The sequence below is a fragment of the Microtus oregoni genome, unplaced genomic scaffold, assembly GCF_018167655.1.
Source record: "Microtus oregoni isolate MIOR12 unplaced genomic scaffold, Mior012 000021F_ref0000039, whole genome shotgun sequence".
NCBI lineage: Eukaryota > Metazoa > Chordata > Mammalia > Rodentia > Cricetidae > Microtus > Microtus oregoni.
Window position 1 is genome coordinate 1,769,992 of NW_024543080.1, and position 18,806 is coordinate 1,788,797.

The window sequence follows — 18,806 nt, forward strand, 5'->3', positions numbered from 1 at the left end:
GGAGATAAGACTTCTCTCAGATGTGGGGTTGTTGAGGATTTTTTCCCACTCTGTAGGCTACTGTTTTGTCTATTAACAGTGTCCTTTGCATTACAGAAGTTCAAATTTTAGAGGGATAGGTGACTCACAGAAAATACTTTCTTCTTACAACCTTTTTTCTTGCCTGTTTCACACCTGTTTCGGCAACACAACAGCTTTCTGACAGTAGAAGATAGGTCATTAAGTCAACAAATATTTATGGAACCTGCTAAGAGAGGACAAGCACCTCACTCCAGTCCATCTTGTTCCTTGTCAGTAATTCTGATTAGTCTTGGCTAGAGATATTACTTCAACCTTTGAGACACACAGCCCACATGGAAGTGAAAATTAGTTGGTTTCTTATTTGAATTAATTATGGTAACATTTAAGGACTGAATTGCCTGGCTTAATTATCTGCCTGAGCAAATTAATTTGATAGTTAAAATTCTCTCCTTTATAAAATACAGCATGAATATCAAATAGTACAGCATAGTTATCTTAAACTCTTGATATTCCATATAATCCTTCAGTATTATTCAAATCCCATGAGCTATAACCAATTAAGCAAAGAACCTTGACATGAACTAAGATTCAGCATAACAACAAGACAGCTCCACTAAGTGGTTGTGATGGAGTTAGAATTGGCTGTGATAAGAAGTCATTGAACTGCATATCTAATCTGTGAAATTTAGAGCCAAAAAAAAAAAAGACCTTTTTCTTCCTAGAATATAGTTCTGCCCTAGCAAACATCTTTGTTTCTCTTGTCTGGCACTTATAATGAATGGTTCCTGGAACAATATCAGCTCTTATATCAGGTTTGTTGAATTGAGTGGATGACATAGTGATCCAAGCTATTTGAGAGTAGGAGAACGAAAGGTTGACATTGCTTCCCCAATTTTCTTCCTTCAAAAATTTAGATATTTTTGCTTATGGCTTTTTTTTTTAGACAAAGCTTCGTTTAAAGATGAAAGAAAAGAGGGTTTCCAGGGCAAAGCAACAGTAGGAAGTGTGCTGAGTGCTCTGTTTTCTCTGACCCAGCTTTGTGTAGGTCTAGATATGGACCCGAATGGGAGGTTCAGCAGCAGAGGACCTTGGGATAACTTTCCAGGGTTACACAGTCAACAACTGATGCAAGCCAGTTGTAGCACTAGGTAACTTGACCTGGCAGCCAGGGCGTCATGGCTCTGATAAGTTTTCCTTTCCTCACTGAAACAGCTGTGCAGGGTTTTTAAGAAACACTGATTGTTGGTCTCCTGGTAAGGGAGAAATAGTTACATTTTTCATTGGGCAGAATGAATATTGTTAGTATTTACATAACATTTAACCTGTGCTATCTATTGTTTTAAGTTCCTTACCTGTATTAACACTTAATTCTCATAATTACATGAAATGCATGTGATTCTCCCCACCCGCCATGTTGAAAAGCTGCTGGGTGTGAGGAAATGGCAGGTCTGGAACCAGGCTGGATCTTTCCCCCACTCTGATATATTCAGCTTCCTAAGTAGCTCAACTGAATGCTTTGTATGATTTCTGGTTATTTTTTTTTCTCTATGGAACCCAGATAGGTTTTGATGATTTCTGTTTTTCTTAAATGCTACTTGACAGAGGGTAGACTAGAGGTGTTCCAAGGAGAGAAGTTGCTCTCGTCCATCCCAATGTGGACCACTTTTGGGGAACTGGCAATTTTGTACAACTGTACCCGTACTGCCTCTGTGAAAGGTAAGAAGAGAGAAGCTGTGGGATCACCACTGTATCTAAGGTTGTCTCCTAGCCAAGCTGGTGGCATTCTGCCCTATATACTCTTATTTATAAAAACATAATTGCATTAAAAAGATTCATATGTGATCTTTGATACGAATAATTCAGGTTAAGAAGAACTTTCTCCAGGGTGGGAATTAGGTCTTAGGCAGCCGTGTCTAAGCATTGTCAAAAGACACGCATTCACGCCAGGCGGTGGTGGCGCACGCCTTTAATCCCAGCACTCGGGAGGCAGAGGCAGGCGGATCTCTGTGAGTTCGAGACCAGCCTGGTCTACAGAGCTAGTTCCAGGACAGGCTCCAAAGCCACAGAGAAACCCTGTCTCGAAAAACCAAAAAAAAAAAAAAAAAAAAAAAAAGACACGCATTCACATCTTTGTGCGTACAAGGCTTTTAACTTCCAGGTACCTGCTTATGAACTCTTTAGTATCTGGCTTGGCTTCAGGCTGGCCAGCATGACTCAGGAACACATCCGATGGATGTGGTGTGTAACTGGAAATTGCAAACTATTTGAATATCATCCTACCCAAATCAATCCTGGTACCCTCTTCCAAATCTTGGCAGATTTCAAAACTGAAGTGATGTAAAATTACCCACTCTTTCATTATTTCCTCTCATTTGCATGTTTAAATAGTACATTCCCAATGAATATATAGTCACTGGCTAACATTTTGGACGATTTTCTTTTTCTGATGCTAAACACTGTTGTATTATCTTCTCAAATTTTCTAAAGCTATTACCAATGTTAAAACGTGGGCGCTCGACAGAGAGGTATTCCAGAACATTATGAGGAGAACAGCCCAAGCCAGGGATGAGGAGTACAGAAATTTCCTCAGAAGGTAAGAGTAACCATGTGACAGAAGCAGATAGGTCAATATTTGCCAGTGTCATGATTTTCCTAAGTTTCTTCAATTCAAGCAGTTTCTATATAATTGAAGCAAGCAGCAAAAGATTTCCCTTGCAGCAAATGGCAGCAGATACTAAAAATTACATTTGCTTATGCATAGAGTTATTTTCTTTCTATTCTTTTATTTCTGTATCGAAGGAGCGAGCCATAGCATAAAAGATCTAAAAATTCATCTGAGTTTGCTCACCAGGCTTTGAAAAGTACTTATGGTCTGAGAGAGTCCAGCAAAAGACTAATTTTTAAAAAAATAATTTTAGTTATTATTATGGCATTTTGTTTATTTATTTGTGCTTGTGTGTGTGTGTGTGTGTGTGTGTGTGTGCAGGTGTATGCACTTACATGTCCCTGTTACCTACCTCTGGAAACACTGATTTTTAAAAAGACAGTACAGTAAGATTAATAATCAAAGAACTTGTCACCGATAATTTCCATGTCCCCATAGGTTCAGTGTTTACTTAAATTACAAGGATTTAGATGAAAATCTGATCCTTCATTTTGAATAGAGCAACTAACCCAGGCTCTAAGAGACATTGAGAAGCAGAGAAAAACATTTCTCCAAATGTTAGTCACTTAGAAAACCAACCACAATGTTTATGTGTTTCCCCCTAGAACTGACGGGATAGGATTATCGCCATTGTAGGATCTTGGTACCTTCGTTTTTGTACGTATGGCAAATGCCTGGAATAGTATAGTGCATATGAATGATTTCCAATTGTCAAAAAATTCTGTTATTTATGGGTTTTCAGTTATTTAGATTCTTATTTTGGAAAAACTGAAGTGCTCCACATTATAATAGTAAGTGAATGTAAAACTATAGTGACTGTATGCAATGTTTGTTTTTCAAGACAAAATTAATTAAAGGTTGGGTGTGGTGTTGCCTGCCTGTAATCCCAGGTTTTAGTGGGCTGAGGCAGGAGGATCGTGAGTTCAGGGGTAACCTGGACTACATAGTGAGACTTTATCTCAAAACTTCCCCTAATTAAAAACAGATAATTAATTTAAGGTTTGTTTTTAACTTTGAAGTGTTTCCTTGCTGAAGAACTTACCTGAAGATAAACTAACCAAGATCATTGACTGCTTGGAAGTGGTAAGAAATTTTCAACTAAATATCATTAGAAGATTTCAGAATCTAATCATATTATTAGTACTATAAATAAATAAAGAGGAAAAGATGGTAGAACACTAATGTACAGAGGCCAGGTGCAGGTTTTGTTTGTGAGAACTCTTTGGCTCACTCACCCTGAATTAAGGGACCAGCAAGGGTTAGATAGCTTTGGAACTTGCGAAAAGAAATTGGATTTGCATTGGTAAGATGAAATTTGATTTACATATTTTAATCTTTTTAGTACATTTTATACAACTAATCTGCCTTACTCAAGAGGCCTTTGATTTTCTCCAATTAACATCACAATCCCCGCAGAGTTTTCACAATATAAAGGAATCAGCGAGGCATAATTAGAAAACAGGGTACAGAAAGGGCATGCTGGGGCTGTGGGGGAGGCGTCTGGAGCCAGACCATGCAGCATGCTGTACTCATTCTGGGCCATGGAAGCACATGGGAAGAGATTGCAATCGAGCGCTTTACCTCTTTCAATGTCTAGAGGCACACAGCAGATTGGAGCGTGTTCCAAAGCTTATTCCTGGCATCCCCAGATGGCTGCTTTTACGCCGTGTTGTCAAGCCTTATTGTGAATAATGCTTTTATAATGCACCTTGGGTTTTGATGATACTCAGTTTAGGAAAAACCTCTTCAGATTTCAGAGATTATAATTCAGAGCAAGTAGCCTCTCTCCCTTTCTTGGGGGCCCATTTCATTGAAACCAGAATGACTTTTCTGAGGTTAAGAGGAGGTAGGGATTGGTGGCAGTGTCGTAGCTGGAGGTGACACCCGTGCAGAGCTGCTCTCAGTTGTTATGGTTGACAGGGGCCCACCTGCTCTGATTGTTGGTAGATTCATGCCCCTGTCAATCATAGCAATGTAAACTCCTATGTGCTGAGAAGGAAGCAGTGACCATTTCACCCTAAACCTAAATGACGTCAGTAATGTTTAAACATAAGACATGAAGCATTCGATAGCTTATCAAGGACAGGCTATGGGGACATAATGCCCTGCCTCCTGTCCCCTGGGGCTTTGGATGTGACATCAGCTTCAAGGATCCTCTGTTGTCTGTATCCTTTTGGGATTTTTCCCAGTGTAACATAAACCAGTCACAGATGTTACAAATTAATAATTCATCCTAATTTCTCAGGATGTTTTCTTTTCAGGCCAGAGAAGCCCTATATATACATATTTATTTTGTTGTTGTTAACCAAAGAAATCTGTTTTTAATATTACTAATAGAGGAGAGTCACCAGACGGGAATCCCATGCCAATAGCAAATATGTGAACTTGATGTCATTAAAAATAAATTGTCAGTTAGACATATTGATAGTGACCATAGGCAAAAGCTACAGAATATGCACATGAATTTCTCAAATTATTAATTTGAGTATTAATTAGCAGCCAATTCAAGTTTGTAAGCTTCATCTTTTAAAAACACCCAGCAAAGCCTGATGGCATCTCAGCATCTGCAGGCTGCGGTGCCGTTTATAAAGGCTTCTTTATTCTACCTGGCAAACAAGCATGTCTCTGTGATGTGTGAAAATTCTCGATGTGGAACTGATTAGCAAAGGAGTAACGGGATCTGTTAAGTTCTAAGAAAAACACATAATTTCCCAGCAAAACTTGACTCCTGACCCATCCACGGGGTCCTCACCACAGCCGGCCCCACCCCGGTGTGGGCAGGTATGACCGAGCACCTACTGAGTTCTTAGAGCCCATGTCCTGAGACCCACAGTCTTCCAGAAAACAAAAGGTATCTGAACTGCTGCTTGGTAGAGAAGTTTTTTGGAGTGGCATTTCATTTGTATTTTAATTAATAAAGCTTGCCTGCGGATCAGAAAAGTAAAACAGCCACACTGGCCAGCCTTACAGACCAGGCAGCAATGACACACACCTTTAATCCCAGTAGCCACACCAGCTTGCCATAGAAACCAGACAGAAGCCATGCACACCCTTCACCCCAGAACTGAAGAGGAATATAAAATAGAAGGAGACAGCTCTTAGTCTTGGTCTCACCCTGAGAATCCTGAAGGCAGGATTGTCACTTCGGACTTAGGTCAAGGTTAGAGCCAGTGGCTGGCTGCTTTGCTTTTCTGGTTTTCAGGTAGGCTTTATTTATTAAAGTTCAAATGAAATGCCACTACAGCCTTTCCCCCTTTTTCCTTTATGTGTAGGGAGAAAAAGGCAGAGAAGGGTTGAGAGTCCTTGTTTCTCTGTCCTCCAGTTCATCACCCCCCACCACGCACACACACACACACACACGCACACACAAACACAAGTGCATGAGCACCAAGCAGTGGATCCTGTGAGGTTCCAAAGACACTCAGCACAAATGGCTAACTCTGCGGCCTATTGCTATGCCAAAGCGCTCTGGCCACCAGGCCTGCTCAGTACCCAGCTCCTCTCTGCTTTTCCCACCCAGCTCTCTACACTAAAACTTTGTAGCGAGGAGGTTGGGTCTCCCTGCCCCCAGCTTTCCTTTCCTATATAACCCTGCCATTTCAGCAACTGGCCTTCTTGGTCCTTATTCTCTTTCTTTTCTCTTGCTCTTTCGCTTCCACTCTTGGCTCCCTGGTCCCCTCTTTTGCCCCTCTCTCTTCTCCCCCGACCCCACCCACTCTTAGGCCTGTTCAGTCTGCTGGTCATGTTTAGTGTACTTCTTTCTCACCTGCTCTGGACTCTTCCAGATGCCTCTGGCTGTACTCTCCCTCATGTCTACAACAAAACTCTTTTCCTCAACCATACCTTGGACAGTCAGGTCCTCCTTTTTCATTCAGATCCTATGCATTTAAGACTCAGGCTGCCGCATTCCAACACCAAGTATTTGACTCTGGCAGTCCAGTTTTTCCATCAGTTTTCTTGAACTCAGGTCTCCCAGAGCCTTCAGTTTGAAGTCTGCCATCTTCTGGAAGCCCCTGCTCATGTTCTGAGCTGAACATGGGCGGGGATAATGGCACCCAGTCATTGCTGTGCTTTAGGGTGTAGCTAATGACAGCCGTAAGACAGTACAGGTTTGGAGTAGTGGCCACAATGGATGATACTGAACATTCTAATGTGGCTCGTGTCCCTCGGCAATCATAAAACAGGAAGACAGGTGACACAAGAGTGTCCTGTGTCCATGCAGGCAACAGGGAAAAGTGTGGAATTTGTGTTCTGAGTTACAAACACAGAGATTAAGCAGGAAGTTGCCTATTGGGGCAGAGCTCTGGAACCTGACCCGGTGGCTCTCAGTTCTGTACCCTGATGTCCACCTTTGCACCTTTCACAGAGCTCCAGCCATGCCAGGGGTGAGAGAGGCACAGCAATGTGAATGTCTGTATTCTTCTTCTGATGGGGGTGCCAATAGAAAGGCAGATTCCCAGGTACCCACCATACTCACCAAATCAGAAGCTGGTAGAGAATCTCAGTTCCACTGTTTCAAGATTTCACGAATGGGATTCTTAAGCTCACTACAGTTTGAGAAGCAGCAGGGCAGGGGGTGAAAAGGAATTGAAAGCATGTTTTGTAGAGTGGGCCGCGGACTACCTCTTGATTCCAGAGATTACCACTTTAAATCATGTTTTTCAAAATCTAGTCTCCCTGTGCATGCTGTGTGTAGTTCAGGTGAGTGTGTGGGTATATACACATGTATGTATGCATGTGATGTGTGAAGGGATCAGAGGACAGTTGTGGGTATCATTACTCAGACACCACCCACCTTTTCTTTTTAACAGGGTCTCACATTGGTCAGATCTTACTAATATGGATGGCCAGTGATCCCTAGCAATCCTTTGTCCTTACCTCCCTCATGCTGGAATTTCAACCAAGTGCTCCCATATCCAGCTTTCAAAAATATGGATGATGGGGATCAAACTCAGGGACTCCTGCCTGTAAGACAGTCACCTTACTGACTGAACCATCTCCCCAGCTCTATGAGCAGACCTTTGAACAATGAACTTGGATTCATAGTCACAGAATGAATTACACATGTGTGCTTCTATGGATGAGTGTGCATGTATATGGGTCGCATCTGTCAGTCATCAATACATTGTACAATGAAAATTTGTAGCACAAGTTCTAGATTGAGGAAGTCTGGAATTATTTTTGCTTTTACTCTGTCACTCTGTAGTTGCTTCCCCATTCTTAGGTTTTTTGTGTAAGAACTCAATTTATGGCCTTTTGCTTCATCAGCACAAAGGGTATCTTCATAAGAGTGAGAAATTCTATCTGTAGGGGTGGGTGTCCATTAACATTGTTTTTTTTTCTGCTCTTGTCTCATTCTGTTCTGAAATTGATTTCTTTATTTTTATCTTTTTCACATAGTCTGTATCCGTCTTCAGACTTCTAGACATGTTCCTTTAAAAATTCCTTTCGGGCCATGGAAACCAATTTAATAAAACAGTTTTGCAAACTCAAAGTGGAAGTGTAGGTGTGATTTTAAGTATCTATCTACCTGTGTGTGTAGCTTTATGGGTATATCAAGTATCCACGTAAAGCGAATCATCTCCCTACAGGATAGAGTCCATGATTTCTCGGTCTTCTAAGAGACCCAGCGATGTAACCACAGGACAGTCACTGTTTGCCCTTCTCTTTTTGGTTGCGGTGTCTGCCCTGGCCTGACTGCCTGCATTCCTCAGTTGGCAAATACTGGGCAGTCTAGCATCATCGCCAGCACTCACCACTATATATTTTTGGTCTGACCTATTTCCACAGCCTTTCCTCATCTATGAGTTACTGTCCATGCACCAGGAGGTATTATTTGCCTTCCTTCCGAGGTTTGGGGTGACAAAGAATCATTCCTGGGTTGGTTGTACTGGGGAAGCCGCCTGTTAAGACATAATAAGACCCTTCTCAATGTCCCCTTTCAAGCTTGTCCCCTTTCAACTTAGCTGGTTAGCAGGAATCAGAGCCACACCTCTGCACATATAAGGGGTTTTGTCATGGTTGAAGAGCAGTCTGTTGGCCCCTCAGAAACTTCTCATGTCATGTCTGCTCCATGTGGGTGTTGAGAACTGAGGCTGGAGTTGGGACAAGAGACGTAAAGATGAGTTCCTCAGGTGTGGGCTATCAGCAGCTTAACTCAAGAGACTGGTGGTCCAGAAGGAAAACACCTTGGGTTGTAGGGTTGTGGTCATCCTTAAGGGTCACAGTAAAGAAAACCTAGCTGCTCGACTCTGTCCTTGGGCTGTCTGGTCCCCAGAGGCAGGATGCTAATCAAAGGGTGTTGCTTAAAGTCTCTAGGTTCATGCCTGATTGTTTTAGCATCTACAGAAAACTAGTGAATTTCTCTAACTTTAAAGGGAATGTTCTTAGCTGATGTATTTTTTTTTAAAAAAGAAATTCCATGTAGAGCAGGGCTTTGAATCTGGTTCTTCTGGTTTCATGTGTTTTTCTAAGAAATGTTGAAATATCTTATTAAGATATAAAATGCTAGGAATATTGAAGCAGTGTTCAATGATATGAGGAGTAATAGTCAGTCTATAAATATTTATTCTATTACACTTTGATCATTTTTCCTAAATGATCAGAAAGTTATTGAAAGGCAAACACATTAAAGTAGTTAAGTTTAGAATTTATTTTCTAGTCTAAAGGAAACAAATAAGTGAAATTATGTTGTCAGTTTTGCCTTTTAAAAAAATTAAACAAAGCAACTTTGTTAATATAAATAAGAAATCCATTTTAGTTCTCTGACTTGAGACAACATATTAAGGCCATACAGGGTAGTATGTGCTAAGGATACCAGCTTGCTCCTTTGCTCTGTTGAATGGATACATTACTTCTGCTCAAGAATTCTCAAATTATACAACTGTATATGAAAAACAGAAAAATTAATCCAAGAAAGAAATAAATGATCATTTTCACTTTCATGAGGATAAGTCAACAGTAAATCCAGCATTGCACATGTAGGTTCTGATGTCTCTGGGACCTTTCGTGTTGAGGGTTCTTTAGAACTAATGAACTACCTGTTCTGTATACGGACTCCTTTTAGGTATCATTGCTGCACAGAGGAAAATAGAGGATGCTGTTCCTCATACCCACTGGGAGTATTTTCAAATCATCATGCAATCATACATTCCTTTATGAACCTCTGACCTACTCTCCAGACAGTTACTAGACATTGTAGTTCAGCCAGAGGTGATATCACACTGTGTCCCTGGCTGTTGAATGTTGAATTCATGAAGTTTCTCAGTAAACACAACTCTTCTTTCTGATCAATAAAGCAACTCTCCTTATTTTTACCACAGCATTAATGGCAGGGAAGGACATCTTACTTGCCATCCGCATTCATTTAAATACACAAAGGGTTCTATTTCTTCTGTCACACACCTCCACTTGAGCTGATGTTCTGTTTGCTTCTCATCCCGATAGGAATACTATGACAAAGGTGATTACATCATCAGAGAAGGAGAAGAAGGAAGTACCTTTTTCATTTTGGCAAAAGGAAAGGTAAATGCTAAGTAAAACTTAAGTTATTAAGACTTCTGCTCTGATTGGTGTGCCATCAATGTCACTGTGTTCTGAGTTGCCTTGGAAGAAGCCCCCTGACTGAAAGAATAATGAAGTATCACTGATAGGGTCCCTGGGGTTTTCTACGAGGCCATCTGCATTTGGGGATGAGGGCACAGCTGACATAGTAGCTTATCGGTAACTGCACACAGGTTGCTCTGTTTTCTGTGGAAGCCTCTCTGTGTGTGATGTCTATAAAGACTGGTTTATTTCTAGAGGCTCATTTTAGGAATGAGTATGTGATTGCCAGTCAGCCCAATGGTTCAAGAACAGGACTGAAATATCATTTTTATGTAACAGATATGATCAACAGTTTGGAAGAATGAACTCAACAAGTAAAGTTCCATTCTTTGGAAGAATTCTGGCTAATAAAGAAATTACATTTGTTATTATAATTTAAAGTACTAATTTATTGTGACATTTATAAATATCAATCACAAATTCTAGCTAATATGAAACAACACTTATTAACATTTAACTAGAGTAATTCATACAGGGAATATTGTAAGTTTAAGTTTCCGTGCTGTGCTCTTCTAGCCTGTGCTTCACTTTGAAATGGCCACTGAGTTGTGAGCCCTTTCCAAGTCACTATTTTGCACTGTTTTGGAGGTTCATAAGATAAAGCCTACCTATGGAGAGACTTCAAACTGATACTCACACTATTATTGATTAAGTTATCAACTCTGATAGAATTTCTGAAGCAACAAAGTTCCCCACAGGACTCAGATTATCTATTCTGAGGATCTCTCAAAAAGAATCACTGGGTTTACATTTTAAAAACTGGCGTTTAGTAAGTTGAGCATCCAAACTGGATGGAGGTGGGGGTTCCTTGGACTTCCCACAGGACAGGGAACCCTGATTGCTTTTCGGGCTGGGGGGGGGGGGTACTTAATTGGGGGAGGGGGAGGGAAATGGGAGGCGGTGGCGGGGAAGAGACAGAAATCTTTAATAAATAAATAAATTAAAAAAAGTATTGAATTATGACATGTATTCAAGGTAACTGAATGCAAGTGTTTGCATTTACATAATGATATAATAAAAATATGAAGAGTTAAAAACAAACAAACAAAAAAAAAAAACAACTGACGTTTAAAGCCAGATGTGGTGGCGCATGTGTTTGATCCCAGCACTTAGGAGGCAGGCAAATCTCTAGTTTGGGGTCATTCTGGTTTAAATACCAAGTTCCAGGAAAGCCAGGGACACACCATTTGAAACCCTGTCTTTAAAAACCAATCTATATATATTGACCTTTGGTAGGTGATTTGAATGGAATATTCTCTTATTACAGTGGGCTGTCTGTACCTGCCTTAAAAAGAGCAGGTATAGTGGATTACAAGATCACAGTGCAGGAGTGGATTACAGTAGTAGTGTAAGAACTGTAACAGTGTGATTACTATAATAGTGTAAGGACTGTCATAGTGTAAGGACTGTAACAGTGTAACTACTGTAATAGTGCAAGAACTGTAACAGTGTAACTACTGTAATAGTGTAAGGACTGTAACAATGTAACTACTATAATAGTGTAACTACTGTAACAGTGTAACTACTATAACAGTGTAAGGACTAACAGTGTAACTACTATAACAGTGTAAGGACTATAACAGTGTAACTACTGTAACAGTGTAAGGACTATAACAGTGTAACTACTCTAACAGTGTAAGGACTATAACAGTGTAACTACTGCAGTAGTGTAAGGACTGTAACAGTGTAAGGACTGTAACAGTGTAACTACTGTAATAGTGTAAGGACTGTAACAGTGTAACTACTGTAACAATGTAAGGACTGTACAGTGTAACTACTGTAATAGTGTAAGGACTGTAACAGTGTAACTACTGTAATAGTGTAAGGACTGTAACAGTGTAACTACTGTAATAGTGTATGGGCTGTAACAGTGTAACTACTGTAACAGTGTAAGGACTATAACAGTGTAACTACTGTAATAGTGTAAGGACTGTAACAGTGTAACTACTGTAATAGTGTAAGGACTGTAACAGTGTAACTACTGTAATAGTGTAAGGACTGTAACAGTGTAACTACTGTAAATAGTGTAAGGACTGTAACAGTGTAACTACTATAACAGTATAAGGACTGTAACAGTGTAACTACTATAAGAGTATAAGGACTAACAGTGTAACTATTCTAACAGTGTAAGGACTGTAACAGTGCAACTACTGTAATAGTGTAAGGACTGTAATAGTGTGGTGACTGTAATCGTGTTAGGACTGTAACAGTGTAACTACTCTAACAGTGTAAGGACTGTAACAGTGTAACTACTGCAGTAGTGTAAGGACTGTAACAGTGTAAGGACTGTAACAGTGTAACTACTGTAATAGTGTAAGGACTGTAACAGTGTAACTACTGTAACAATGTAAGGACTGTAACAGTGTAACTACTGTAATTGTGTAAGGACTGTAATAGTGTGGTGACTGTAATCGTGTTAGGACTGTAACAGTGTAATGACTGTAATAGTGTAAGGACTGTAACTGTAATTACTGCAGAAGTGTAAGGACTGTAACAGTTTAACTACTGTAATAGTGTAAGGACTGTAACAGTGTAACTACTGCAGTAGTGTAAGGACTGTAATAGTGTGGTGACTGTAATCGTGTTAGGACTGTAACAGTGTAATGACTGTAACAGTGTAAGAACAATATTTGTGTAACTAAAGTAATAGTGTAAGGACTGTAATAGTGTAACTACTGTAATAGTGTAAGGACTGTAACAGTGTAACTACTGTAATAGTGTAAGGACTGTAACAGTGTAACTACTGTAATAGTGTAAGGACTGTAACAGTGTAACTACTGTAATAGTGTAAGGACTGTAACAGTGTAACTACTGCAGTAGTGTAAGGACTGTGACAGTGTAACTACTGCAGTAGTGTAAGGACTGTGACAGTGTAACTACTGTAATTGTGTAAGGACTGTAACAGTGTAACTACTGCAGTAGTGTAAGGACTGTAATAGTGTGGTGACTGTAATCGTGTTAGGACTGTAACAGTGTAATGACTGTAACAGTGTAAGAACAATATTTGTGTAACTACAGTAATAGTGTAAGGACTGTAATAGTGTAACTACTGTAATAGTGTAAGGACTGTAACAGTGTAACTACTGTAATAGTGTAAGGACTGTAACAGTGTAACTACTGTAATAGTGTAAGGACTGTAACAGTGTAACTACTGTAATAGTGTAAGGACTGTAACAGTGTAACTACTGCAGTAGTGTAAGGACTGTAACAGTGTAACTACTGCAGTAGTGTAAGGACTGTAACAGTGTAACTACTGTAATTGTGTAAGGACTGTAACAGTGTAACTACTGCAGTAGTGTAAGGACTGTAATAGTGTGGTGACTGTAATCGTGTTAGGACTGTAACAGTGTAATGACTGTAACAGTGTAAGAACAATATTTGTGTAACTACTGCAGTAGTGTAAGGACTATCACAGTGTAGTGACCGTGACAGTGTAAGGAATGTAAGGGTGTGATGGCCGTGACAGTGATACAGCCTCCTCTTTTCCTTCCTTCACAAGGTTTTGCCGAGTTTGTCTGATGGGTATGTAGTCAGATCTCTCGTTTACTCTGATCTCTCTTCTGAATTGTTTCGCTTTGCTTAGGTAAAAGTCACACAGAGCACAGAAGGCCACGATCAGCCCCAGTTGATCAAAACCCTGCAGAAAGGGGAGTACTTTGGAGAAAAAGCTCTGATCAGGTGAGTCCATGGATTTATATGACACTCAGGAAAAAGGACTGGGACTGCTTTCCATGTTAAAACTACTCTCTAACCAAACACTAATTTTGCCCAGTAAATAATTGGAAGGTCTTCTGTAAGTAAAAACAAGATTGGTTTTTAGCTTTAAAATATTACCAAATAATATAAAAATGAGAAAATTATTAAATTAGAACAAGGTTTTATGCTCCTGTTGTTTGAAATACTATCCTACTCAAAATTTTCTATTTAATTAAAATGTGAAGAGTGCTGGCAAGATGGGTCAGTAGGGGGAGGCACTTGCAACCAAATTTAATGACCTGAGTTTGATCCCCAGGATCCGCATGGTGAAGGGAGAGAACCGACTCCCCCAGATTGTCCTCTGGCCTCCACATGTGTATCATGGCATGCAAACACACACGTATAGATACCACACGGAAACTCAGAGCAAATAAATAACTGTAATAAAATGTTTTTAAAAATCACAGCAACTTTTCATATTCTAGGTGTCTTTAAAGCATCATATCAAAAATAATCTTATTTTAAAGAAATTTTTGTGAGCTCAATTTATAAGTGTTAACATCAGCTCAAAATAATGCATTTGAAATTTCTATGTGACCCTTCTATCTTTTGAAATCGAAATTAATTTACTATTGACCTAAATGGTGGAAGCATTTTTTGAGTTCTATATGTTTTCTTTAAATTTATTTATTTATTTAAGGATTTCTGCCTCCTCCCCGCCACTGCCTCCCATTTCCCTCCCCCTCCCCCGAGCAAGTCTCCCTCCCTCATCAGCTCGAAGAGCAATCAGGGTTCCCTGACCTGTGGGAAGCCCAAGGACCGCTCACCTCTATCCAGGTCTAGTAAGGTGAGCATCCAAACTGCCTAGGCTCCCCCAAAGCCAGTACGTGCAGTAGGATCAAAAACCCACTGCGACTGTTCTTGCGTTCTCAGTAGTCCTCATTGTCCGCTATGTTCAGCGAGTCCGGTTTTATCCCATGCTTTTTCAGACCCAGGCCAGCTGGCCTTGGTGAGTTCCCGATAGAACATCCCCATTGTCTCAGTGTGTGGGTGTACCCCTTGCGGTCCTGTTCAATATGTTTTTAAGTGAATAATAAGTTATTTAGGAAATCCTTAGATCTTTATACTATCAGCAAATGCTTTTGTTTCAAGTTTGTGCTTGAAGAAAAGAGTTACTGAAGAAAAAGTTATTTCTGCCCTTTTATTTTTTCATGAACTTTCACCTATGAAGCTTTAGTCTGGATGATTTCTATGACAGGCTGCATAATCACAGTGCAAAGAGAAAGTACTCCAAAATTATCCAAAGACATATCTGCTTATCTAAAATTCATATGTCTTTTATATTTCAAAGAATGCCCAAGTACTAAAACATAATGCATTGGGCTTTAGTTATTATGCAAGAAATTTCAAAGTGGAATTTAAAGACAGGCTGAGTGTTTCTTTCTTATTTCCTAGCTGGTAATGAACTCGCTGTGATAATGAAATTATCTTCTTTTTTACACTATCATAATTATCTAAGGCTTCAACATTTTTGTTCTTAATACTTACACATTCAAGTAATAATTTCCTACCCTCTTTGAAGCAAAACAAAGAAACCTTGATGATTCCCAGGACTCTATAACGTAGTATAGCTATTAAGTAGCTCTTGAGAGCTAGTATGCTAGTTGGTTTTGCAGGACCCAAGCTGCAGCTAGCCAAGTATAGTTCTTTTCCTATAGGAAATATGAAAATTTATGTTTAACGTAGACAACCAACTCTTCAAAGCATCGGAAAGCACGAAGCTAAAATGAATGGGAAGGAAATATGTGTGCAAAGGTTTCTCCTATTTTTAATCTTTTCACCCTTTTATGATTGTCTTTTTTAAGGTTGCTGACCATGGCTCAGTCTAGCTTATAATTTATATGTTTTCAAAATTTGACATTAAATAGTCTCAAAGGTTCTTTCAGAATTTTATTTATAAAAATAAATCCATGGCACTTAACATACAGTTATTCTGAAAGCACACGCAGGAAACTGTGGTGGTTATGGGGTGTGCAGAGAATGATCTTTGTGACAGTCGTGAAGTGGACGTGCCAGACGAAAACCTTAATTATTCCCTTGCTCTGAATTCATAAGCCAAGCTCATGATTCTGTCTGTGTCTATGCTTGGTTCCCTCTCCCCTATTCCTGCCTTTGTTAATACCTCCACCTTGACCGCTGGTTCTGTGTTTAAACTGATCTAAAGCTGTCCTGCCTCTGACTGAAAGACCCTAAGGCGCGGTTCATTCCACTGTTACCCCTAGAAGGAATCCTAAACACTGAGGGCAGATGGTAAACTACATAAGATGGTCTTTGGATATCATCTAGAAAGAAAGGGAGTTTCTGGGGCCTCCAGGAGATGGGCTACCTGAGTCTTCTCTGTCCTCCCACTAAGGAAATGTGAAGGAATCTACTGTTGCTGAAACTGTCCAGAGCTGTCCTTGCGATGACTGCATTTCATTGGTACTCCTGGGTTACTCTTAGGGAGTCTCTGAGCACTGGATGCTATCAGTATGCAGCTTTGTTTAGTGTCCAATTGATGACTAGTAGAAGGAGAGAACTGACATGTAAGCCGAGGTCACTGAGGAAATGCCGGCTATTTCATCAATCACCACTGACATAGACAGTTTCACTGCCTTCAGTTCACTGTATCTCATTATATCTAAAATATCCATGGTAAGAGTCTCCACTCCATTTCATAGAAGGAAGTTAGCAGTGCTAATTACACTATGGTTCATCATCAACTGTAACACAGATAGTAATTTCAGAGATTTTACTGAGAAAAAAGTATCCATTTTATACCCTGTGATATGAAGGCTTTTCAGTACTCAGTTAATGTGTTGGCATGGCTCTGTAAACATATACTTGGATTCTATTTCAACTGATTTACTGTATGATGCTCACATCTCCCTGGTCAGCTGCTTTCTGTGCTGCCTCCTTGTTCATTAGGAATTCCCCTCTGATGTGGGAGAGCTATTCCATTTCAGCTGTGAGAGAACACACACGAGATTCCACATCGCAGTTGGTGATTCTTCTGCGCTTCCTGCGTGGTTACCTTCCCTGAATTCTTTGTGTACATAACCTTTACTGAGACATATTTCAAATCCACTTTTAAAAGGTTGAATATAAAGTACAACGCTATTTAAAAAAAAAAAACAAAAAACTATGGTCTTTGGATGGTTTAGCTGGTGGATGTGAATTCACATAAAATTGCGGCTTCCCTAACAAAACAGACTTTTAGCTTCTAACTGTGTTGAGAGCTGACTTCTCTCTTTCATCTGCAGTGATGATGTCAGATCAGCCAATATAATTGCTGAAGAAAATGATGTCGCGTGCCTCGTGATAGACCGAGAGTGAGTATCCTGATGTTGGAAAACGCAGGCACCTGCTACTTGGAAGACTTGGCTTCTGTTCCTCGGATCTCTCTCTGTTTGCACATTCATCGCCACTTGGAAATGCTGGTCAATGCTCAGCTGCAAATGCATTCCATTAAAATTCATGAGCAGGAACTGGGCCTTCTGATCAGAATCTGTCTCTGCGGCAGCAGATGCTGGCAGGCTAAATATTTTGTGTGCAAAGTTGGTACATAATTATCAGCAATGGGCTGAGTTAAATTCTCTGTCTTTCAGGGAAATCAGTTTGTTAGTGCTTTTATGGATTTATTTGTGTATCTGTGGGTGTGTCCCGAGTGTGAGTATCCAAGAGACCAGAAGAGAGCGTCAGATCCTGGGAGCTGGAGTTAGAGGATGTTGGGATCCACCTGATATGGGTTCTGGGAACCAAATATGGGTCCTCTTCGAGGGCAGCAATTTCTGCTAACTGTTGAGCCAGCCGAGAATCTTCCTGTGAAGTCAGTATCTAGTTTCATTCTAGAAAGACATGACCATCTGTAGTAATTTTTAATGATATGATTCAATATTGGTATCATTCTTATGTAACTTTTAAAAATAAGGCTGGCTTTTTAGCCCTTACTGCTTAAAAGCCCATTTTAATCTGACTCCTTGGACCCTTCATTAATCAGTTAAATATTCACTGGTTATGTAATCAATCTAAAGAATAAATCCACATAAACCAAAACTGAGCCATTGTCTATGTAAAGACATGGTGTCATCAAAAAATCAGATGCACTCCTATGAAATATTAACAAAACTAGTAAAATGACAAGATATAACAGTGCAATATAGTCAGCGGCTGTTTGTTGATAGCATTTACTGAATCGTAGATGTGAAACACTGGAAAGAAAATTAGAACCCTAGAAAAATACTTTTTATCGTGGAAATTTTCAAACTTTGAAAAATAGAGCAACACTGTAAACTTCATAATGCAAGACGTTCATTCATTATCAATGCATTTCTAGTGTACGACCTGCTTCACAGATCCATGGTGTTTTTATGGTACTTTCAGGGAAATTTAAAATACTCAATTATTTTGTCTATATATTTCTATACTGTCCCCAAAAGCCAAATACTATGTGTAAAAACCTCACAATCCTAATGTTAACGTATCTAGAATGTAATTTTAGTACCCCCAAGCTGTTATAATTCTTTCCTACAGATAAGACAAATGAACCCCAAGTGAGTTAAAGGTCTGCTCCCAGCAATGCCATCTGTGACCGGACAGGGGCTACTGCCCAGGTCCCCCGGCTCATTTAATCCTTCTGCCAACCATGCCACAGAGCTCCCATAGCACCTGGTCAGAAAGAGAAGCAACCATGGTTCATGGAGGTGGAAAAGGCTTTCTTTTATTTTAAATTGCTGAAATGGCCCTGAAAATGGTACTTCTCTAAGCAAAGAGAAAATGT

The 18,806-nt window shown here is 39.9% G+C and overlaps 1 protein-coding gene across 1 annotated transcript in view; it reads left to right on the forward strand.

Annotated features, from left to right (window-relative positions):
- Positions 1–18,806, forward strand: part of Prkg2 (protein kinase cGMP-dependent 2) — a 102,939-nt gene that overhangs the window by 37,504 nt on the left and 46,629 nt on the right. The window contains exons 4-9 of the mRNA XM_041671459.1: positions 1,624–1,737; positions 2,509–2,614; positions 3,706–3,769; positions 10,133–10,210; positions 13,875–13,969; positions 17,290–17,358. Coding sequence (XP_041527393.1) covers positions 1,624–1,737; positions 2,509–2,614; positions 3,706–3,769; positions 10,133–10,210; positions 13,875–13,969; positions 17,290–17,358 — 526 coding nt within the window. The remainder of the gene's footprint in view (positions 1–1,623; positions 1,738–2,508; positions 2,615–3,705; positions 3,770–10,132; positions 10,211–13,874; positions 13,970–17,289; positions 17,359–18,806) is intronic.